This window comes from Lynx rufus, unplaced genomic scaffold (assembly GCF_022079265.1).
Source record: "Lynx rufus isolate CCGP_SWC_20201006 ecotype Redwood Valley unplaced genomic scaffold, mLynRuf1.p SCAF_3, whole genome shotgun sequence".
NCBI classification, from domain to species: domain Eukaryota; kingdom Metazoa; phylum Chordata; class Mammalia; order Carnivora; family Felidae; genus Lynx; species Lynx rufus.
This window is the reverse complement of record NW_025814845.1, coordinates 58,156,852-58,180,485: the sequence shown is the minus strand read 5'-3', so window position 1 is coordinate 58,180,485 and position 23,634 is coordinate 58,156,852. Positions and strand designations below refer to the sequence as shown.

Sequence of the window (23,634 nt, the reverse complement as noted above, 5' to 3'; positions counted from 1 at the left end):
TTTTCAAATGTTCATAGGAAAAAGTGGGGTTTAATACATAGAATTTTACTTTATCCAAAAAGATGTTAGATGATAATTGCTCTTAATCTTTGAAGGTGCTAGAGGCTAACAACCACATGAAGAAGATTCCCTTTTACAGAAGAATCCTTTAATCTCGGCTATCTTTGTTGAACTGTATCGTCTTGTAGGTTTGACCAGAGATCACATCTCAATTTATAAATTAGAAAATTGAGATCCCAAAAGCTAACTCTTTCATGGTCTTAGATAGTTAAAATCTTTCTTAGTCCCATGTTCAGAGGTTTCTTTTTGATCATTAAAAAAAAAAAAAAAAAAAATGGTGGGGCGCCTGGGTGGCACAGTCGGTTAAGCGTCCGACTTCAGCCAGGTCACGATCTCGCGGTCCGTGAGTTCGAGCCCCGCGTCGGGCTCTGGGCTGATGGCTCAGAGCCTGGAGCCTGTTTCCGATTCTGTGTCTCCCTCTCTCTCTGCCCCTCCCCCGTTCATGCTCTGTCTCTCTCTGTCCCAAAAATAAATTAAAAAAACGTTGAAAAAAAAAATTTAAAAAAAAAATAAAAAAAAAAAAATGGAAGGACCCCCAAATCCCAGAAATTGCTTACCTATGAGTTGAATACTTTGCTGTGAATAATAAGAATTGCACAGTTGTTCTTGTAATCACATTTATTCTGAATGTGTAATTTGGTTCTTTTGTTTTTCCTCTTGACTAGATTGTGATATACATTGGCTGTGCATGAATTATAAATGCAAACTTAAGGGTGGCTCAGTGGGTTAAATTTCTGACTCTTGATTATCAGCTCAGTTCATGATCTCAGTTTGTGAGATTAACTTTACCACAGCCCAAGGAGCCTGCTTGGGACTCTCTTCCCTCTTCCCTCTCTCTCCCTCCTCCCCGCCTTGCTCACGCATGCACTTGCTCTCTGTTTCTCTCTCTCTGTCTCTCAAAATAAATAAACATTAAAAAAGTATATATAATTTTCACATTAATTTTACCAGATAAGTACTTCACACTTATTCAAAATAAAAATACTGTGTAGCTTTAGCTTTGTTACTTTAAATATATAGCAAATGAGAGTTCTTTTATGCATTAGGGTTTGTTAATCCTTATTGGAAGTTTTAGGTTTTGGAGGAAACTAATGGCACCTGAAGTGACAGTATCTGATTCTGCTTTGTGAATTTTTTCTTTTCTCTCTCTCTCTCTCTCTCTTTTTTTTTTTTTTTTTTTTTTTTTTTGAGTTGGTTTATTTGTAAGTGGTACAGAATTCAAGGGAGAACAAAAGACTGAAGAACAGACTGGCAGGATTCTAGGTTGGGTTTGCTCTGACCTCAGAGTAAGGTAGAAATAGCTGAGTAACAAGAAATAAAGAGATGAGCCCCCACTGTGTGTTGTTTCTTTTTTTCTTTTTTTTTTCAAAGTTTATTCTTGAATGTACGGAAGGCTCCAACACAACACTTTTTTCTACCTGTTGGTGGCAACAGATTTTATGGCAGAGAATGCAGATGTTTTAAACAGCAGTAAGGATCACCATCTCCTGATGGAGACAGAAGAAACTGCTTACTTTTTGCTAGATTTCTCCATTCCTCCTGTGGCCATCCCCCATGGCCTTTACTTCCCCCATGGCCTTCACTTTACCTCTTCTAGCTGCTTCAGCTTAGAAGCTGCTTCTAGCTTCTTCTTGCCACTGCCCTATCCCTAGACCCTGCCACTGGAAGCAGTGAATTAACTTTTTTTCCTTTTTTTGGATTCACTATTTTTGAAAGCAAGTAAGATGCTATTTAAAAATTTAAACAGATTTGTTGTTTACTATTTCAAGACAGTTGTAAAAGGAGAGAGCATTATGTGAAACCTGAATTGGGAGTCACTGGGATTATATAGAGCTACATTTTTTAAGACTTTTTTTAATGTTTATTTTTTAATTTTTTCATTTTTGAGAGAGACACAGCGCAAGTGGGGGGTGGGGTGGGCAGAGAGAGAGGGAGACACAGAATCTGAAGCAGGCTCCAGGCTCTGAGCTGTCAGCACAGAACTTGACGCAGGGCTCGAACCCACAAACTGCTAGATCATGACCTGAGCCAAAGTCAGACACTTAACCGACCGAGCCACACAGGAGCTACAGAGCTACAGTCTTCCTATAGGCTCTGCTATGGTTGATAACCTGATTTTTATTTAAAAACATTATCACAGTTGTAATGATTATGGCAGCTTATTTTTGGCTGTAAAATTTTTTGTTTAAAGGAAACCTACATTGAGATTTATTTGTTAAGCAGGAATTTAAACTCATCCCAGGTGCCCTGTAGGTACACATAGATACTGTGAATTTTTTCCAGTACTTTTAAGTGTAGTAGGAAAGGATGTTTAATTATAAATATATATTTAAACAAGTAATATTTAACTTCTTACTTTTTTTCTCTTTTCTGATTTTTAATGTTATAATTTTGACTGTTCTGGGGGCTATAATCATGTAAGTAATTTTTTTTTTTTTTTAAGTTTCATGTATTTTGAGAGAGAGAAGGGGAGGGGAAAGGAGGGAAGGGCAGAGAGAGAGAGGGAGCGAGAGAATCTCAAGCAGTCTCCACACTCATCGCAGAGCCCTACTGGGAGTTCAGTCTCAAGACTGCAATATCATGACCTGAACTGGTTCAAGAGTCAAATGCTCAACTGACTGAGCCACCCAGGCACCTTGTAAGGCATTTACTTTAAGTGATTGTATTTCTGGGCACCTGGGTATTTCAGTCAGTTAAGTGTTCAACCTTGGCTCAACCCAGGTCACCATCTAATGGTTTGTGAGTTTGAGTCCTACCTTGGGCTCTGTGCTCTCAGTGCAGAGCCTGCTTCAGATCCTCTGTCTCCCTTTCTCTCTCCCTCTCTCTCTTTCTCTCTATCAGAAATAAACATGAAAAAAGTAAATGCTTGTGTTTCTATTTTTATTTTCTATTTGTTTTCTTTTTAATTTTTTAAGCCCCCTCCCTGTCAGCACAAACCCTCCCTCCCTTGTCTTGATTGTGTTTGTTTTTCTTGATCTGGCCTTTGAGATTTGAGCTTAACAGTACTTTATCATAGTGCCTAACCATTCTGTTCCCTATGTCCTTGTTTATATTCCACGACAGATTATAAACTTTACATTATTACGTTAATTTCAGGTGTATGATATACTGATTCAGTGCTTCTATACCTCACCCTGTACCTGTCCCCCCACCCCTTTCCCATCTGGTAGTCATCAGTTCTCTATAATTAAGAGTCTGTTTGTTTGTTTTCTTTCCCCTTCCTCCCCGCCCCTCATTTATTTATTTATTTACTTATTAAAGTAGGCTCCATGTCTGATGTGCGGCTCAAACTCATAACCCTGAGATCAAGAGTCTCCAGCTCTACCAACCGGCACTCCCAAGAGTCTGTTTCTTGATTTGTCTCTCTTATTTTTTTCCCTTTGCTTCTTTGTTTTGTTTCATAAATTTCACGATTGTAAACTTTTTTTTTTCATTTTTAAAATTTTTATTTATTTTTTTAATTTACATCCAAATTAGTTAGCATACAGTGCAACAGTGATTTCAGGAGTAGATTCCTTAGTGCCCCTTACCCATTTAGCCCATCCCCCCTCCAGCAACCCTCTGTTTGTTCTCCATATTTAAGAGTCTCGTATGTTTTGTCCCCTTCCCTGTTCTTATATTATTTTTGCTTCCCTTCCCTTCCCTTATGTTAATCTGTTCTGTGTCTTAAAGTCCTCATATGAGAGAAGTCATATGATATTTGTCTTTCTCTGACTTATTTGGCTTAGCATAATACCCTTTAGTTCTGTCCACATAGTTCCAAATGGCAAGATTTCATTCTTTTTGATTGCCACGTAATTCTCCATTGTATATATATACACCACATCTTTATCCATTCATCCATCGATGGACATTTGGGCTCTTTCCATACTTAGGCTATTGTTGATAGTGCTGCTGTAAACATTGGGGTGCATGTGCCCCTTCAAAACAGCACACCTGTATCCCATGGATAAATTCCTAGTAGTGCAGTTGCTGGGTCGTAGGGTAGTTCTATTTTTTAGTTTTTTGAGGAACCTCCATACTGTCTTCCAGAGTGGCTGCACCAGTTTGCATTCCCACCAGCAATGCAAAAGAGACCCTCTTTCTCCAAATCCTCACCAACATCTGTTGTTGCCTGAGTTGTTAATGTTAGCTGTTCTGAGGGGTGTGAGGTGGTATCTCATTGTGGTTTTGGTTTGTATTTCCCTGATGATGAGTGATGTTGATCATTTTTCTGTGTTTCGGTTGGCCATCTGGATGTCTTTCTCGGAGAAGTGTCTATTCATGTCTTTTTCCTGTTTCTGGATTATTTGGTTTTTGGGTAGATTATAAACTTCTTTAGCCCTATCTTAATCTTGTTCATCAGGTATCCCCTTTATTAATAGCACCTGGCAATGTAGTAAATGCTTACTTAGTTAATGGAAAGAAATAACTGGACATAGGCCAAATGTAAAACATATTATTGTCTGCTGATTTTTAAAAAAATTTTTAAATATATTTATTTATTTTTGGGAGAGCATTAGTGGGATAGGGGTGGGGGAGGGACAGGACAGAGGATCCAAAGTGGGCTCTGCACTGACAGGCTGACAGTAGGAGGCCCGATCTGGGGTTCAAACTCCCGAATTGTGAGATCATGACCTGAGCCAAAGTTGGACAGCCCAACCGACTGAGCCACCCAGGTGCCCCAGGTTATTGCTTATTTTTTATGGTAATCATTATCATTTTGAAGGCAGTGAAATAATTCCAAGGAGAGAGAATACAAAGAAGATACAAGTTTAGAGTTTCCCATGATAAGTGTAATCTCCTGGTCCTAACTGGTGCCTGTCTGATTTTTAAAAATAAACCATTGGAATCCAAGGACATAGATTATAGTCCCCAAAAAGAGAAAGGTACTGTGGACAGAAAGACTTGGTTATGGTGTTCATTGTGTGAGGCAGCATAGTACTCTCTTGGGAATAAGAGAAAGAACTGTGTGACACTCCCCACCCCCACCCTCCCTGGAGGAATAGAGATGAAGGAACTGTGAATGTTGGAATTTACCAGTAGTTGTTGGGAAGTTATGATTTTGTTGTTATAAATTGCTTTTAAACAAATGCATTAATTTTCTTTATTCCTATTTGTATGGCTAAGAAAATTTCCTTCCTGAAAGTTTATGAACATGACTTTTTAATAGTTAATCATTTTTGTGTTTGCTCCCTTAGCATTTGACATTGTGCAGCAAAGAAATGGTTATGGAGAAGCCCAGTCCGCTGCTTGTAGGGCGGGAGTTTGTGAGGCAATATTATACTTTGCTGAATAAAGCTCCAGAATATTTACACAGGTAAATTCTGAATGGATTATTTGGTATTTTTATTTAGATTATTTCTTGAGTAGAACTACATATATTTCATCTTTCCTGTCTCATGTTCTGATTGTTTCTTTGCAAACCATATCCAATATTTCAACTGCCTGATGGCTAAAACCGATTTTTTTAAAAATGAAATCTGCAGAAAGAAAAACGCTTCACATCATACACACATACACAATTACATTCTTGAGTATTTTGTATAAAATACAACATTTATATAATTTGTATAAAATGTACATGTGTATAATGTGGAGTGTTTTTCTTGGGCTTGACCAACTGATGGATTCTAATCTGCAGTTTGAAATTATGGATGTAAGTTGTCTTTTTAAGTTTCTTATAGCAGTGTTAGAAAATGAATCATTTAAGTGACTGGTGAAAATTTCTTCTGATCTGCAAAATACTGTTCCTTGGTAAAACAACAACAGTAGCCTTGTTTACTATTTTGGCAAGAGTTGGACATCTGTAAGCTTATTTTTTCTAGAATTTTTCTAGAATTTGAAATGAAATTGATTTATATTGTAAGTAGTATTTATAATTTTTGTTCTTCCTGTGTATTTTAGCAGGTGGATTAGGCTTTGCAAGTATTTGTTGTGCCAGCCACATGAGTTAAAGGATAAATCATTGCCACTTCATGTGGGAAAAGCTATTAAAAGGACTTGGATTCTTTTAGCTAGGTCCTCTTCTAAGGACATTCTAAAGTTAGATTTTGAAATATGCCTTGCATTATTCAAGACCTGTTTCTATAACTAATGTCCTTCCTCAAAAATAAAATCCAAAAATAAATACCTGTACATTTTTCTAATTATAGAAATAAAAGACATTTTTGTTGACAGTGTGTATAAAGGAGTTTAGAGTGGGGAGGGGAGAATGGATTTAATAGGGCCTTTCCTTGTCTGAAATTTAGTGTTTATATAACGTAGATATTAAACAGGGAACTTTTTTTGTAGCGACATTAAGGCTCTCTATCATTTCAAATAAAAGTATTTATAATTTTTTACTTTTTAACAGACTTTGGTGAGTATCCTTACACGTGTATCTTTGTGCACCTTTTTAGTTACTGAGATAAGTTCCTACACGTAGAATTGTTAAATCAAAGGCATGATCATTTCTAAGACATTTCTTACATACACTCTACAGCCAAATTGTGCTCCAGAAAAATGATAGAAGTTCACGTTTGCAAGAAAGTTTGCCAGAAGTTACATGTTTGCAAGAAAATAGTGTAAACTTAAAAATACAGGTAGTAGTTAAAAGCATAGACTATAGAGCGGGACTGGGACTGTCTGGCTTCATTTCATGTCTTAGCTACTACCCCACTTGTGTAGTCTTCGGAGAGTTAATTTAACCTCTTGTGAACCTCAGTTTGCTCATTTACAAAAGAGCACTTATTTCATGAGGTTGTGAGGGCAATCAGAGAACTTTGTTTGGCATAGAGGAAGTCTTACATGTTTCATTAACAATAGGAGCTGAGTTCTCTTTATGAAAGAATTAACATTGTGTGTTTGATAATCTTAATTTAGAAGGATATTCTAATTGCTTTAGGTAATGCCATAGAAACACTAGTTTATCGTACTTAAGAGCAGTATAAAATATTAATGATATAATAGATAATGAAATGTAAATTTTCTTATTTGGTCTCTGAATTGTTTGAATTATTATAAATCTAAACTGTTTTAATCTAAGCCTTTGGAATTAGTAATCATTTGGAACTTTGAGTAGAATGTTAAACAGCATCTGATTCCCAAACAAATCTAGATAACTGAGTTACTGTATTTGAAGGGAAAACTGGGTCAGTTACTTACTACAGCATCAGTATTTAGAATGTATTTTGAATATCTCATTCTTTCATTTAAGAAGATTGGATAGGAATTAGATGAGAATAGCAAATGATTGCATGTATATTCAGAGTGCCAGGAACACTAAAAATTCTGTCATTAATCACTTAATCCTTACAACAGCCTTATGGAGTAGTTAACTGTTGTTTTTGATGACCAAGGAAACTGAACTTAAGGACCGTAAGTGACTTCATCAAGATTATACAACTAATGAGGGATGGAGCCAGACATACAAGCTATGTCTCTTTTATACCAGAACTTTGCTGCCTCTTAGATTTGAATGCTAATCAATTATCACTGGCCTTATAGGTTTTATGGAAGGAATTCTTCCTATGTTCATGGTGGAGTAGATGCTAGTGGAAAGCCCCAGGAAGCTGTTTATGGCCAAAATGTAAGTATCAATTTCATACACATTTTAGATTTTTTGTGCCCATGGATGTCTTCTTGAAAGTGATCATTAGTTGTAACTAGAATGTATGTTACAATAGTTTTTAAATGTGCTTTCAGTTCCTATAAATATCCATTTTGTTTGAAACAAGATAGTACACTGGGTTGGGTACCAAGGAGAAGATAGGTTATTATCTATCCTTGATGTATTTTATACATGAAACAGTTGAGAACAATGTATTAAGTTTATAAAAATATGGGCTAAGCCTTCTATTACAGGGATGCACAGAACCAAATGTACCTTATGACCTGGTAGATGATGTGGGACTTTAGCTAGACTCTGAATTACATACAGAATTTGGCCTTACCAGACAACAGGAAATTGAAAGTAGAAGAAATGGCACCAGAAAACACACACTAAAGTAAAACCAGTTTTGAAGTCAAGGAATAGTTAACATAGTTTGTGTGCATGACTAAAGACTTAATACAGAACAGTGGGAGACAGCTATATAAAACTTGTAATACTGCTTAATAGGAGGCAGCCATAAGGATCTCTTCTAGAGAGCTGTGACATGTTGAAAATGGTGGTTTAGGAGCATCAGTCTGGCAGTAATGCGTGTCATGGTGGAATGGATTCAAATGAGGCAGAAGGATTAAGTAGTTAATATTCTAGAGTTCTGAGGAAATCAGTGAATGTCTGCAGTATTAAGTATGAGGCAGAAAGATTAAGTAGTTAATATTCTAGAGTTGTGAGGAAATCAGTGAAAGTCTGTGGTATTAAGTAATGCAGTATCATAAGAGTTTGTATGTCTTTTCTCCTATTAAAGGATATACACCACAAAGTATTATCTCTGAACTTCAGTGAATGTCATACTAAAATTCGTCATGTGGATGCTCATGCAACTTTGAGTGATGGAGTAGTTGTCCAGGTCATGGGTTTGCTATCTAACAGTGGACAGCCAGAGCGGAAGTTTATGCAGACCTTTGTCCTGGCTCCTGAAGTAAGTTTTCATTTCACTTAATTTTCATTTGTATGATTTTGATTGTTATTAGTTGCTTGAAGTGTTCCGAGTTTCTTCTTACAGATTTAGATAGGCATGTAGCTAAGTTGGAGAGCTTGGTATTGGACCCATTGATAAACATGGGCAATGCCAGGGTTAGGGGCACCAACCTTTCATGCAGCTGAAAATCGACACATAACTTTTGACTTTTCAAAAACTCTACTAATAGCCTGTCATTGACCAGAAGCCTTACTGATAGTATAAACAGTTGATTAACATATATTTTGTATGTCATATGTATTCTATACTGTAGTCGTATAATAAAGTATGCTAGAGAAAAGAAAATGGTATTATATGAGAGAAAATACATTTACAGTACATTACTGTGTTTATCAAAAAGTCATGTGTAAGTTGGAGTGCAGTTCAAACTTGTGTTGTTTAGGGTTAGCTGTAATTTGAGCTTTGTGGGTGTGTATACACTTTGCTATTTATTTTTTGATTGTTTTCACTTTGCCTATTTAGAAGTAAAAGTCATGCTGACACAAATGTATAAATAGATTACTAAGATTATATACATAATACAAAAAATATCTTGTTTTAAGAAGTTACGTTAAAATGGAAAAGTTTCATTTGTTAATTAGTCCTAGTTCTCTTCTATTGAGTAGCCATTTCTTGAGTTCCAATATTTGAATGGTCTTTTATAAGTGTACTTTATATTAATACAGCATGTTCAATTTTGGAAAATCACATTGAGTCTATATTATATTTCTATAGTTTTTTTTTTAAATTATGTAGTGTTAAAATAGATAACGCATATGCCACGTAATTTTTATTTAATTTTTTTTTTTAACTTTTTTCACTTTTTGAGAGACAGAGACAGAGTGTGAGCAGGGCAGGGGGCAGAGAGAGAGGGAGACACAGAATTGGAAGCAGGCTCCAGGCTCTGAGCTGTCAGCACACAGCCTGTTGCGGGGCTCGAACTCACGAACTGTGAGATCGTGACCTGAGCTGAAGTTGGACGCTTAACTGACTGAGCCACCCAGGCGCCCCTGCAATTTGTTCTTTTTATTTTTTTTTTAAATTTTTTTTTTTTTTCAACGTTTATTTATTTTTGGGACAGAGAGAGACAGAGCATGAACGGGGGAGGGGCAGAGAGAGAGGGAGACACAGAATCGGAAACAGGCTCTAGGCTCTGAGCCATCAGCCCAGAGCCTGACGCGGGGCTCGAACTCACGGACCGCGAGATCGTGACCTGGCTGAAGTCGGACGCTTAACCGACTGCGCCACCCAGGCGCCCCCAATTTGTTCTTTTTATGCAGTGCCAAATATATTGGTATTTAATGGAATATTTGAATTTTGTTTTCCTGTAGGGATCTGTTCCAAATAAGTTTTATGTTCACAATGATATGTTTCGTTATGAAGATGAAGTATTTGGTGATTCTGAACCAGAGCTCGATGAAGGTGAGGTTACTTTCAAGATAGAAAGATTCTATCAGTGCTCTTTAAGGACATGAAAAGTGCAGAACTTACAGAAGTTTGCCTCTATTGTAACTGAGTCAAAACCCCCCTTTCTCCTTTTTGTTAAAAAGAAATAGATGTTCATTATATAAAAATGAGACATAGAAAGTGAAAAAAATTTCAGTCTTATTCTCTATAAACAGGAGTTTGGTGCCTGTTACAGAATTTTGCTGGATCCTATCCTTAGCAATACTTTTTTTTATAAAAATGCAGTTACGATGGTTCAAAGGTTGCTTTTTTCCACTTAGTGTGTCTTTGTTGACTGTCAGTTTTTTGGCTATCCCAATTCTTTTTTTGATCCTTCATTTATATGTATCGGTTTGTTTCCTTTTCTTATTATTGTACTATTGATTAGCTATGACAAAGGAAACAAACAGTTAAGGCTTAAATGTCATTTATTTCTACCTTTCGTTTTCTTACTAATCTTTTAAAATTAATTTTATTTTTTTAATGTTTATTTATTTTGAGAGAGAGAGAGTAAGCATGGGGGGGGTGGGGCAGAGAGAGTGGGAGAGAGAGAATCCCAAGTAGGCTTCACACTGTCATCGCAGAGCCCAATGCGGAGCTAGATCTCAGAAGCCATGAGATCACGACCTGAGCTGAAATCAAGAGTCAGACACTTAACTGATTGAGCCACCCAGGTGCCTGCCCCTAGATCTTTTTTTAAAATAGAATGTATACCAAATTTCATCTTGCTTGCTTTTCGGTTTTTAAGAGAACAGGGAATACTGCAATTGAATGCCTTAGTAAGGAATAGGCCAATTTTTGAAACCATTGTATCACTTCCTTAAACACTAAAAATATGTATATAAAATTGTTTGTTGAGCCTCTTAAAAAGATGTGTATTATATATTGTCAGAATCAGAAGATGAGGTAGAAGAGGAACAAGAAGAAAGGCAACCATCCCCAGAACCTGTGCAAGAAAATGCTGATAGTGGTTACTATGAAGCTCATCCTGTGGCGTAAGAATAGTGTTTGCATGGCCAAATTTGGTCTAAATTATGATGTAGTTGTAATGTGGTTTTTGTTCTAGACTTAACTGTTAGAAGTAAATTCTTGATAAAGCTACCTGTCAAGCCAGGATTTTAGTACCATATATATATAGTATATAGTGTGTGTGTGTGTGTGTGTGTGTGTGTGTGTGTGTGTATATATATATGTATATATATGCGCAAGAAGTTTGGAAAAAGTTGTTTTATTTATATAGAAAATTGAACATGGTTTTGCCCAAAGCAGTGATTACTTACTGATGATGTAGAATACTTGGGACAACACAGAGAACATTTTATTTTTATAAATATGGGGTTTATTTATAGTTAGTATTGAAGTAAACATTTTTAGTAATTAAGTATTCCCATTTGAAAATAGCGGGATCAAAGAAATGCTGTGCAAGACTGTCATTCTCTTCTGCCTTCCCTTCCACCTTCTAGTTCTTACTGGATTTTTGCTTCAAAACAGTTTATTACTAGTTATGCACATTAGATTAGAGAAATACTACATCTTATTTTAATCAAACTGATTGTTTCCTTCATACTGAAAAATGAATAAACTATTTGATTATAGTAATGGCATAGAGGAACCTTTGGAAGAGTCCTCTCATGAACCTGAACCTGAGCCAGAATCAGAAACAAAGACTGAAGAACTAAAGCCACAAGTGGAGGAGAAGAACTTGGAAGAATTAGAGGAGAAGTCTACTTCTCCTCCTCCTGCTGAACCTGTTTCTCTGCCACAGGAACCACCAAAGGTTAGATCAAAGAAGCTCTTTAGGCCTGTGACATCACACTTTTACATTTGGTGACATTAATGGAGCATGACCTTTGTTCTATTATGTTAAATTGTTTAATATAGTAAACCATGCTTTTTTTATGTATATGAAAGCTGTGGGGTTTTTTGTAATCCTGAGGAAATTTCTTTGTATTCCACCCCCCCTCAAAATATCCCTAAGAGCGAAACTTACAATTAATCCTTGTCTGTGTGCAGTGTTTAGTCTCTTACATGAGATTATTTGAGTCCATGTATATAACTGAGAGTTGCTCTTCATTCTGTAGAAATCCTCTATGCACGAATGCAACTGGAGTCATGCAATTTCCCAACTTAAACAAGTTGGCCTATTAAAAGAAGAGGTACCTGTTATTTCCGGTTTAAATGGGAGCAATTTCCTTACACCACCAATTAAATGATCTTGGAAAGATGAGTGACACCCATAGTGTATCATTTAAGCCTACCTAAAACATCTTTTATCTTTCTGTAAAGTAGAAGGTTAAAGTATATTTGGGTAGTGAGAGGAGGAGATTCCTTGTTCAATTTGTGAATGTCTGTTAAAGTTTCCAGTGAGTACTCTCTTCTTTCCTATCCTTCCCCTCAACACCATCACACCTTATCTTCCCCCAAAAGGGGAAGGAATTGGTTCTATTAGGTTCTTATTTTTCTAGTATGTGTAGTTAGTGGTTTTGTTTGCCATTGCTCATCTCCTTAGAGCATATAGGAACGTGCTTGTGGATTTATGTAGTAGTTCAGACAAAACAGATAATCTTGCATAATGAGATTTTGAAAGCTGGCACATAGACTGGCATGTGTGTGTGTGCCTTTCTTTTGAGGAGTCCTCCGATATAGAACAATAGTTTAGAAATGAAAAGAAAGTATATATTTGGAAGTTTCCCTATAGGAATGTTGGTGGTTTTCCATGATTAGTAGTCTAGGTTTGTTGCATTTCCTGCAGGCTTTCTCCTGGGCTTCAGTGACCAGTAAAAACCTGCCTCCTAGTGGTACTGTTTCTTCCTCTGGAATTCCACCCCATGTTAAAGCACCAGTCTCACAGGTAACCGATCTGTGAACACATTGGATTGTATCCTTGTTACATTGCCAATTGCTTATCTCTTTTATACTTCTTTAAATGAGTCGATCAGAAATTATGGATTAAATATACAAAAATACTGTATTAAATGTCAGTGCACCCACTTTAAATAAATGCCAAATCTCCATTCATCATCTGCATAGGTAGTATCTGGGGTTTGGGTGTGAAATACACACTAAGTTGGTTTTACCAATATAGATAGATAGATAGATAGATAGATAGATAGATAGATAGATAGATAGAGTCATTTAAAAGGCTTCTTAAAATAACAAAAATGTTCCTTTTAAAGTTTTAAATCTTATTTAGTGAAAATGTTTTAGGGAAGAAATCTGGAAAGGCACAAAGTAGTATGGCATTACAAAAAAAAAATCACTGTTTTAAAAAAATAGAAAACTTTAAAAACTACGCTGCCTAAACTCTCAGTCTGTAAGTGGTTCACTCCATTTAATTGAAGCCTGTACCAACTTATGACTGTAGTGTTCACTTAACTGATCATTCCAGTATTCTGCTTTTCATCTGTTTGTCATCTTACCCATTTCAGAGCTTTCAGAACACTGAAAATAAGACACTGGCTACCTGGTGTGTTTATTAGGTATAGTTTAAACTAAATTAGAATTTAGTTAATTCTATAGTACAGATAATGGGTATTCTATTCTTTTTCCTACATTTTGCGTCAGACTTCATTCCACTAGAAAATTACATTTAAAATGGTTAGTGTACATTAACCTCTTATTTGCTGTAAACAGTGAAACTTTGAGGTTTGAAAAAAGTAGTTAGTAATCCTAAGACAGCCTTTATGGTGTTGGTACACACAGTCAGCTACATAATAGAGCACATGGCTTCAAGGTACCTGTTTTTTTTTTTTTTCCAGTTAACATATTCAGGAAATGTTGGATAATGTTGGATAATGGCAGATTACAAACCAGAATTGTGTCTTACTGAAGAAAACTAATTTGTCAGGTGTTGGTTGTGCTTTTCAACCCATCTGAAGACCTGATGAGTGACTTCTGAATTTTCTTTTGAAATTCTTGATTTCTTATCAGATTTGCATTTGAAATCCTTTGGATAGTTACTTCATCTTCTGAGTGTTGGCTACATTAATTTTAAACTTCCAGTTAAGAAATAAAATAGCTAATGCTTATTATGTCTTCAGTTTGTGCCAGGCATTGTGCAAAGCACTTTATATTCATTCTCATCTAATCCTCAGTCACCCTGTAAGGGTGCTTACTGTTACTATTCCTGTTTCACAGATGAGTAAATTGAGGCCCAGAGTACCTCAGCCTAAGGTCAGACAACTGTATAAATAGCATAGGGCTGGACTTTGAATTTATGTAGTTGGACACCAGAGTCCCTTTGTGACTCATGTAAACCTATAGGTTTCTTTAGCCCATTGGAGGGGAATGTATCTCCATTTTCATCAAAGAAGAGTACTGTATTTAAGGCATGTCTGAATTACATTACATGAGATCCTAGCTTTTTGGCCAGGGGGGAAAAGTGTTTTTTTTTTAGTTGTAGGAGACTAGATGGTATTTTCCAACCCATCCCCTTATTAACACATTTTTAAACAGGTACAATTTAAACTTCTGTTTAAAATAATTTTCTGCTCTTTTTAGGCTATATTTAGAATGGATTCATGATTTTTCCACTAGATTTAATAAATCCTTCAATTTTATTTTATTACTTTGGTGTAGTATCCATTTCCTTATCACTTTTAGCACAGTTTAATAAAAAGAATTAAATCTAATATTAGGGTATTGGTAGGAATTAATTTAGAAGTAGGTAAGTTAATTTCATGGTAAAAAGGCTTTGTCTAGAAATTCACTAGTTTATCTAACTTTATCTAACTAGCTTATGTTCAGTTGAAGGACTTAGTAGTGGTTTTACCTGCTGTTGTTGATTTGATGGTTCCATTTTTATTTCATATTCTGTTTGACTTTCATTTGTGAGATTTGTCACCTGAGCACACATTCTGGTTATATGGAATTAATTTTGAGGCTCTAAAGTATAGTATGTGGTATGTTAGCCATTTTATCTCATTCAGAGTAAATCGTTTTAATCATGAAATTGAGCCTGAATAATTATGAATTCACAGCTGGCTTAGTTGACATATATGAATTGTTGAAAGGAATACTGGTCTACATATTTTTTCACACTGGCATCATCAAATATCTACTGACACGTTGCTGAGTCACTATGAACTATTGAAAAGATGTTGTAAATTATTTAAATTTGTTTTTAATTTTAAATCCTTAAAGGATAATGAAGAACTTGTCTATTTTGGTATGTGTAGTTATTTTTGTTTTTGGTAATTAATTTGGAAAAGAATGTAAATCAGGTCAGTGAGGGCACCTCTTAAGTTCTTTGATAACATTTGCATTCAGTGAGTCAGGTTTTTCTGAGAATTTTAAATTGAAAGGTACATTTGCTATTTTTATTAATTTCCCAAGGATACTAGCTTCATCAAACTTTGAGTTTGTCTGTTCTTTAATTGTTGGCACTTTTAGGCCCCCTTTAGTGAAACTTTACATAACTGCCTTTCTCAGGCATCACATTTTGGGTCAAATTACCATATAGTGTTAAACTGCAAATACAGATCACAGTGGTTTCAGGGCTATAACATAGGTCCCCTTGTCAGACATAGAACATTCTCCTACATGCTGGAAAACTAAAAATGTAATTTAATTCTAAATGAACCAATAGTTATTGAACATCTGTGCCTAACATCACTGTGCTTGGTTTTGGGTGATGTAGAAATGAATTAGGATACAGTCCTTATAGGAATAAATACATGTAAATAATTGAGAAAACTGAAGAGAGTTGAAATTATTTTTAAAATAGCAAAATCCTAGAACATGGGAAGCAACTTCATCTTTTTTTTTGTTTTTTTTATTAACATTATTTTTGAGAAAGGGAGTACAAGCCTGGGAAGGGCAGAGAGAGAGGGAGACAGATAATTCTCAAGCAGCACAGAGCCCAGCATGGGGTTTGAACTCACAAACCATGCTATGACCTGAGCCAAAATCAAGTCGGATGCTTAACCGACTGAACCACCTAGGTGCCCTGGGGAGAGCAACTCATCTTGAGGGAAATGGGAAATCTTCATGGAAAAAAAGTTTGGGAAGAGATACACACATCTGTTAAAAACTACTGTTGTACCTTTTGATTACAGAGGGTGAAGTCATTTACAGTAAATCGTCACTTTTGAAAGAAGCGTAACTCTTTATAACTTTCTGTATTAGAATTTGACCTTGCAAGTTATAATAATAATCAGTTATATAAGTGATGAAAGAATTTGAGACACTGGCTGGACTGGGGTCCTCAGAGATGATCAGTCATAAAAACATGACTGAAATCACTAGTTTTCTGACTTGGAGGACATTTTCTTCATATCCTGCTGAGTGTTTTCGGCACTCTTTGAAGGTGCATATGTTTTATCTCTTCCTTGGACCATAAATATTTGGGCAGTGGATGGCCTGAAGAGTTTGGGAATACTGAAAATGCCACTGTATTAAGGAAAAGGTAATAGCAGATGTTCCTTTGTTTTAAAATAGTTATTTTAATTATATGTGTGTAATTTTTGGCAGTTGGCAGAAATTTTTGGAAGGCATCTTAAAAAGTTCTGTTACTCCCTGCCTGAGCCTCCCCTCCCACGGGTGCAGTTAAAGAAAATTGTTGGGGTCTTGCATTCCTTTCCTATATGGAAGAACAGTAGGGTGGTGAAGGACTCCTTGATTCTGAGGTGCTTTACACACGTTTATGTCTTGTTTATTTAATTTTAACTTACAGGTAGTATTTTTAGTTGCTTAGAATAAGCTAAACTATATAATTTGAACTATCTAAATACTTTTAAGGTTTGTGGGTGGAGTTTAGAACATTGGCTAAGCACTGGTAACATTTGAGGGGCAGCAAACTAGATAATTAGACAGTGTGTGTCATAATTTTGTCTAGAATAAAGTTGATTTTTTATTTTGCATATGCATTTACATGGAGTGGCTCATCTTGCATTTTTGTGATTTTTGTAGCAGTACCTTTAATGCTGTCTCAATGTGGATGTAAAGTTATTGAAAAAAACGTGGTTGTAAAAGCAGCTTATTTTGAGTTCTGTATCCTTGAATGGGAAAACAAACCTACCCTACAGTCCTAGATTGGTACAGAATATCTTTGTAAAACTTATTCCTCACATACATAGGACACTGTGTTAAAACTATTCTGAGCTTAAAATGACCATTATGTCTGCTGATGACTTGCTGGTAGTTGCTTTAGTTGTTTTATCCCCTGTGGGATGAGTTTATTTATAATGTATTTTTTTCCTTGTATTTTAGCCAAGAGTTGAAGCTAAACCAGAAGTTCAGTCTCAGCCACCTCGGGTGCGTGAACAACGACCTCGAGAACGACCCGGTTTCCCTCCTAGAGGACCAAGACCAGGTGAGTCAGCCCCTCTGTGGCCTTCAGCATTTAGCAGTTGGAAAGTTGGAAAAGACTGAACTTAAAGAACTATAATGTGTTTTACATGCAGTTCCTTTTAATACCAAATTTCTCAAAAGATTTAACTTGCTAAAGGTACAGGCTGGGGTAGAACAACTGACTTTCAGGGGAGGAGTAGTTGACATGTGATGGAGACATGTATTTTGAAAGTGTAAAAATTTTGAGACAGATTTTATTTGGTTATTGTCACTGGTTCTAAGAATTCAAAACCGAGCTGCCAATAACCTACTCTCTTACTTAGCACTCTTATCTCTTCACAGATAAACAATAAGCACACCCCGATTCTTCTTATTTTGATTGTCTTAGGTATTAAGTAAGTTGCCATGATTTTTGACTTGTTTCCATTGTTAGCTAATATACGTAGCACCTCTATTTGAATTCTTTAAGTATGTTTAGATTGCTTTTGGGAGGAGGTGGGAGATCGTATCCGTCAATAGCCTATGTAATTTTTCCCACAAAAGTAAAATAAAGTGATCCGTTAATAAACCAGAAGTCATGGGAACTGGGGTTTGTCCTAGTTTTGCTATTGCTTGAGCTTATGATCTTGGGTGAGAGCCTTAAATTATGAGCTTCTCTTATGCCATTTAGTTACTACACAAATTTTTCTTGTGTGATGCCTTTTTTATATGCCTCATTGTGTTTTGTGTTATTGAGAGGATCAAATAAAAATTTTTTGTATAAATTTGAGCACGTTAAAATGTATATAGCCTATTTAAATGAAATATTGTTAGTATTAAATTTACTGATTTGGCTATAATTTCATACAACCAAAGATTAATTTGTAAATCTCAAAATGCTAAACAAATACTTAGAACAAATATATCTCACTCTCTGAACTTTGTTTGGTTCTTGGATGATGGCAAGAATTTGGTTAAGGAGGAATACTTGTACTAATGTTGGACTTTCATATAATCAGACCAGTAGATCTAGAAGAAGGAATTTTAGCAATCTAGTCAATACCCTCACTTTATACTTAGTGTCATGTTGTTTTCTAACTAACCTACTAATAATAGGCACTTCCACCTCTGTTCAAGGAGCTCACTATCTTATTAAACTAAAACAGGAATATCTTTTATACATTCATTGCTTTGAACTGGTTGTTATATATTATAAACTTTAATGTCTGTCCTATTCCTTTTCTCAGGCAGAGGAGATATTGAACAGAATGAATCTGACAACCGTAGAATAATTCGCTATCCAGACAGTCATCAACTTTTTGTTGGTAACTTGCCACATGATATTGATGAAAATGAACTGAAAGAGTTCTTCATGAGTGAGTAGTTTATTTGCTTTATTGTAAAATTGAGCAGGGGGGAATAGAGCTTTTTTCATAATATAATTAGGACTTTAAAAAAAAAAAACAACTTGTTATCTCTCTATATACTGTGTGTATCTCTAGGTACCAATCACTTTAATTGGTCAGAAGTGAGTAGAAGGTTATATTAGATGTTTCCCTGTGACTACTGAGTGTTGACTGGCCTAGTGATAGAGGTTAGAAGAAAGAGCTGATTCAGCTCTTAAATTTGGGGATAGGGTTCTTTTGGCAAATATAAGTCAGAAATAGAAAATGTCCTTGTCTTTGTGAAGCTATGCAGGTAACTTTCCTTTTGAAAGGACCAATTCAGAAGGGTAATGTAACAAGCGGTCAGACTAGTTGTTAGCATCTTTATGTGTATGAGTGAATGTACTTTAGTTGTCACTGGGTGTAGCAGCTTGCACCTTATTTGAAATGGTTCAAGTAGATTAAGGTTATTTCTCCTCAACACTTAAAGCTACAAAGTATTCTATTAAAATGTTTAATCCCCTTGGTGTAATACATATTTTCACAGGTTTTGGAAACGTTGTGGAACTTCGCATCAATACCAAGGGTGTTGGGGGAAAGCTTCCAAACTTTGGTTTTGTGGTTTTTGATGACTCTGAACCAGTTCAGAGAATCTTAATTGCAAAAGTAAGTGAAAGGACGTACATAGTTCAAAACTTTATTATTCCTATTGTATGTAACGTTAACTTGGTGCATTTTAAAACCATAGAACATCTTTTCTTAATGGTAAAGCTGAAAGTAGTTTATTAGAAATGGTTTTAATGTAAAGAATAAAGATTTGTTAGTGGCTTTAAAGTCTGAGATGTGGATCATTTAATTTATTTTTTGAAGTTTATTTTGAGAGAGAGTGCATATGCGTGTGAGCAGGGGAGGGGCAAAGAGTGAGGGAGACAGAGAATCCCAAGCAGGCTCAGCGCTATCAGCGCAGAGCCCGATGCGGTGCTCGAACTCCTGGATAGTGAGATCATGACCTGATCCAGGATCAAAAGTCAGAGGCTTAACCGACTGGACCATCCAGGTGCCCCTAGGTTTTTTTTACTTCTGTAAGTAAGGGAATACATTTGTATTGGTGTCTAACCTGCCCATGTAAATGATTTTTTCTCCTTTTAAAGCCAATTATGTTTCGAGGGGAAGTACGTTTAAATGTGGAAGAGAAAAAAACAAGAGCTGCAAGAGAGCGAGAAACCAGAGGTGGTGGTGATGATCGCAGGGATATTAGGCGCAATGATCGAGGTCCTGGCGGTCCACGTGGAATAGTGGGCGGTGGAATGATGCGTGACCGGGATGGAAGAGGACCTCCTCCAAGAGGTGGCATGGCACAGAAACTTGGCTCTGGAAGAGGAACTGGGCAAATGGAAGGCCGCTTCACAGGACAGCGTCGCTGAAGCTCCACTGTTGGCAAAGTCTTGGCAGTGGTACATTATTCATCGTGTTTGCATTCTTGTTAATTTTTTTTTTTGGCTTTGGAATGTGACACAGCCTTTTTGATCATTTCTTTGATGTGAAAAGCATCTTTTGGTTATCAGTTAAATTGAGGTGGACATTATTTCCCCAATTTCACAACAGGATTCACATTGTTAATTTATAAATCTAGACTTGGAGAATTAAGGACTGAGAAATGACCGTATCTTAAACTATCTACAACAAAATGAACTTATAAGGACATGCCCAACTGAATTCAGGTCCTTTGAGTCAAAAAAAAAAAAAATCCTCTGCTGCACATTTTGTTTAAGTGTTACTGTTTCTGCCTGTTAATGTTGGAAACACAAATAGTGCAATTTGTGCAATTGGAGAATCTTGCCTTTTTTCTTGGCTCCCCCCCAAAAATACAACCCAACAGAAACTTGTTATGCACTCATCAAAATGCACTAATGGGTACTCTGAACTCATTAATATTGACATCTGCAACAGGAGGCAACAGGGGAAAAAACCTTTCATCTCTTTTTCCAGTAGAGAATAGTTTGTGAAATGATGAGGGCATTTTATCTGCTTGCTGTGACCAGCGTGTGTACACATAAACCTTAACAAGACTACAAGTATATTCCAGAAGGAAATCATTTAGTTATGAACTAAATAACAGAAATCAGAACTTTAAATGCTATGGTCTTGAATATTAGACCAGATTTAGTAGCTCCATATCTAAGATTTTTTACCTGCCCCTCTTCAGTACAGGGATGGCTGGCTGCTGAACACACTCCTCCTCCTCCCCTTTCTCCTTTCTTTAAGCTGTGTACAGTGAAAATTGTCTTTACTGTATTTTTGTTCTCTGGTAATGTAATAAGCATGATGGTGCCTTCTATTAATACATCATTCCAGTCTTGCTGGTAATTTTGTACAGTATAGTGTATGAATTGCTGTGCTGCAAAGCCAAACAGCTGCAAAATGTTGAAAAATCATTGAAGTGTATAAAAATTGCAGTATCTTTAAAATCAGTAAAATTGACTAGCATATTATTTACCTTGTTCTTCAGTTAACAACTTTGTGTTCTCTGTGGGAGGGAGTCTTGTGTGTGTTTGGGAGGGAGAGGGAAGGAGGAAGTCAGTCATTTGAGTAAGTCTCTTGTTGACTTTTCTCTTAGCATGAATGTGAACGTTGAAGCGTATCACTTGAGAGATGCTTGGAAAAGTCAATCAATTTGATGTACATTTTTTATGACATTTTAAAAGCAGTCAGATTCCATAAACGGCAAGTAAACCTGAAGTGAGGATACTGCAATTTTCAGAGAAGAGAACAGCAGCTCCTAAGTGTTTGCATTTTCTATTTGGGGGGCAGGGAACTGTCATTCATTTTGCACAATTCTTGAACTGATGTCAGCACCCGAGTGGCTCTGAATTTAAGTCTGGGACGACATCTTTTATTTTTACATGAATCTCTAAACAATTCTGTGAGCAAAGTTTGTAGCTGCTGGATTATTGTCTGTCTTTATAGCAAGTTCCAGTAAACCGCAAGTTATGGCAAAGGATATCCAATTTTATGCTTGGAGCATTTGGTACATTACAGTTCCTGATGTTTCAGGCTAGGAGTGAGGTAAATTAAGTGTGACCACTTAAAGCTGCTTGTTAGCATGGAAGACTTCTCCATTCTTAGTAAAAACAAACAAAAAATGCACTTGACATAGTAGCAAACTGGTTCTGAATTATGGAACTGTTTTGCTATTTAGTAAACTAGCAAATGATGCACATATTTTGTTTTTCATGTACTGGGCAATATAAGTGAAATCTCTCCATTTTTCCCCCTTGAAAGAGGTCTTCCATGTTTGGGGAAAAGTCTTGCACTATTGCATATATTTGGGGGACACAGATTTCTCATAGTTTCCATTGGGGGGGTGCTTAAAGATTTTTTTCCTGTTTGAACACTTTTACACTTTCTGATGTATAGTACTTGAAGTTCTTACCAGAAAATTACTTTTGAGTTTTGAAGCCTTTATTCAAACTACTTTTAAGTAAGTGGTTTATTGTCAGTGTTTTGGGTTTTTTTTTATAGTATATTTCCCCTCTATTCTTTTATTTCTTTCTCCTTCCCTTTTTAAATATGTATGTAATTTCCAATCTAGGATATTGCCCTGCCACCCATGAAAACTGTTTTCTGGCACCAAAAGCAATGACAAATGTTAAGTGTAATAGAAAATTAGAGTAAAGAGCCATTCAGCTTCAGTCTTTACATACCATGAAAAAAAAAAAAAAACATTAAAACATCACATGGAGAAGTTTACATGGTGATTGTTCACCTGCAGTACTGTGGACTTTTAACATTTTGTCCCCTTTTCAGTGAACCAGAGTAAAAATATTCATTGACCATTACTGTTATTTGCTGGTTTTTGTTTTTGATTTATTTTTGTTGTTTTGTTTTTGTTTTGTTTTTGTTTTTGTTTTTTTTGATGGTAATATTCTATCCTTATGACACTATTGCAACCAAATTGGCTTTACCATCTTGGCTTTAGTAGGTATAGAAGACAATGGATTACCATCTTTATTGCTGTAATGTGTTAAGCATTATATGCTAGTAGAATCTAGTTTAATTGTTTCAGGTGGAAAAGTATTCTTTGAGTTTCCATTTTGAATGTGTTTGGACTAAACAAACAATAAACTACTGATGTCTGCAGCATTTATCTATGTCCCTAATTTAATCTGTAGATTTGTGTTCCAGAGTATTTTCTCCCTATTGCATTTCAAACAGCCAAGGAATTGTTCTAAAACCAACTGCTGCTTGTTTGTGAAATTTGATGCATAAAAAAGTAAAACATTTCAGTGTAAGACTTGAACATGGTTAGAGATCTGTCCCATTTCTCTTAGCTAACTGGTGTACAATTAAAGAATATTAAATTATTAATTTAAGTTAAATTCAGTGAAGGTGAGAACGATCTAAAGCAGACTACTTACTAAACATTTATATAAAGAAAAACCAAAACTTGAGTTTTCCAAAGGATTGCTACCTCCTATTTCAGAAGGAAAGGAAAAGAGGGATGGGAAGATTGAGGTTATCTGAAGTTAGGGACAGACCCACGTCAGAAATTGGAACAAATTTGTCAAGCTCTAGAAGAATATTAAAGGGAAAGTAATTATTTTAGTCACATTTACAAGTATACATTTCAAATGAAAAATGAGGTCCTAATGCATATGTAATTTTAGAACTTGAGACTTTTCTTTTGTTAAAAGGGATGGTTATAAATGAATTTTTCCTGATACTGTTTATGAAGATTCCTTCAGTCAGTCTTCACAAGTTTGTACTGGAGCGAAGTCATTATTTCAGTACTCTCAAGGAAGTAAGACTTAAGATTTTATGAATTTTACTTATAATGTAGTAACTTATCTAACTTTATAGCTGGGGAAAAACATTTTTTAGAAGGGATA

General features: G+C 35.8%; 1 protein-coding gene across 2 annotated transcripts in view; it reads left to right on the top strand.

Annotated features, from left to right (window-relative positions):
* Positions 1–22,890, top strand: part of G3BP2 (G3BP stress granule assembly factor 2) — a 34,273-nt gene extending 11,383 nt beyond the window's left edge. The window contains exons 2-12 of one of the 2 annotated variants that reach the window (XM_047090857.1): positions 5,241–5,359; positions 7,528–7,609; positions 8,433–8,606; positions 9,977–10,067; positions 10,984–11,086; positions 11,688–11,868; positions 12,844–12,942; positions 17,301–17,403; positions 18,608–18,736; positions 19,293–19,411; positions 19,897–22,890. In XM_047090857.1, coding sequence (XP_046946813.1) covers positions 5,265–5,359; positions 7,528–7,609; positions 8,433–8,606; positions 9,977–10,067; positions 10,984–11,086; positions 11,688–11,868; positions 12,844–12,942; positions 17,301–17,403; positions 18,608–18,736; positions 19,293–19,411; positions 19,897–20,169 — 1,449 coding nt within the window. In that variant the 5' untranslated portion in view covers positions 5,241–5,264 and the 3' untranslated portion in view covers positions 20,170–22,890. The remainder of the gene's footprint in view (positions 1–5,240; positions 5,360–7,527; positions 7,610–8,432; positions 8,607–9,976; positions 10,068–10,983; positions 11,087–11,687; positions 11,869–12,843; positions 12,943–17,300; positions 17,404–18,607; positions 18,737–19,292; positions 19,412–19,896) is intronic. The other variant, XM_047090858.1, reaches the window with a different exon arrangement.
* Positions 22,891–23,634: the final 744 nt, after the last annotated feature.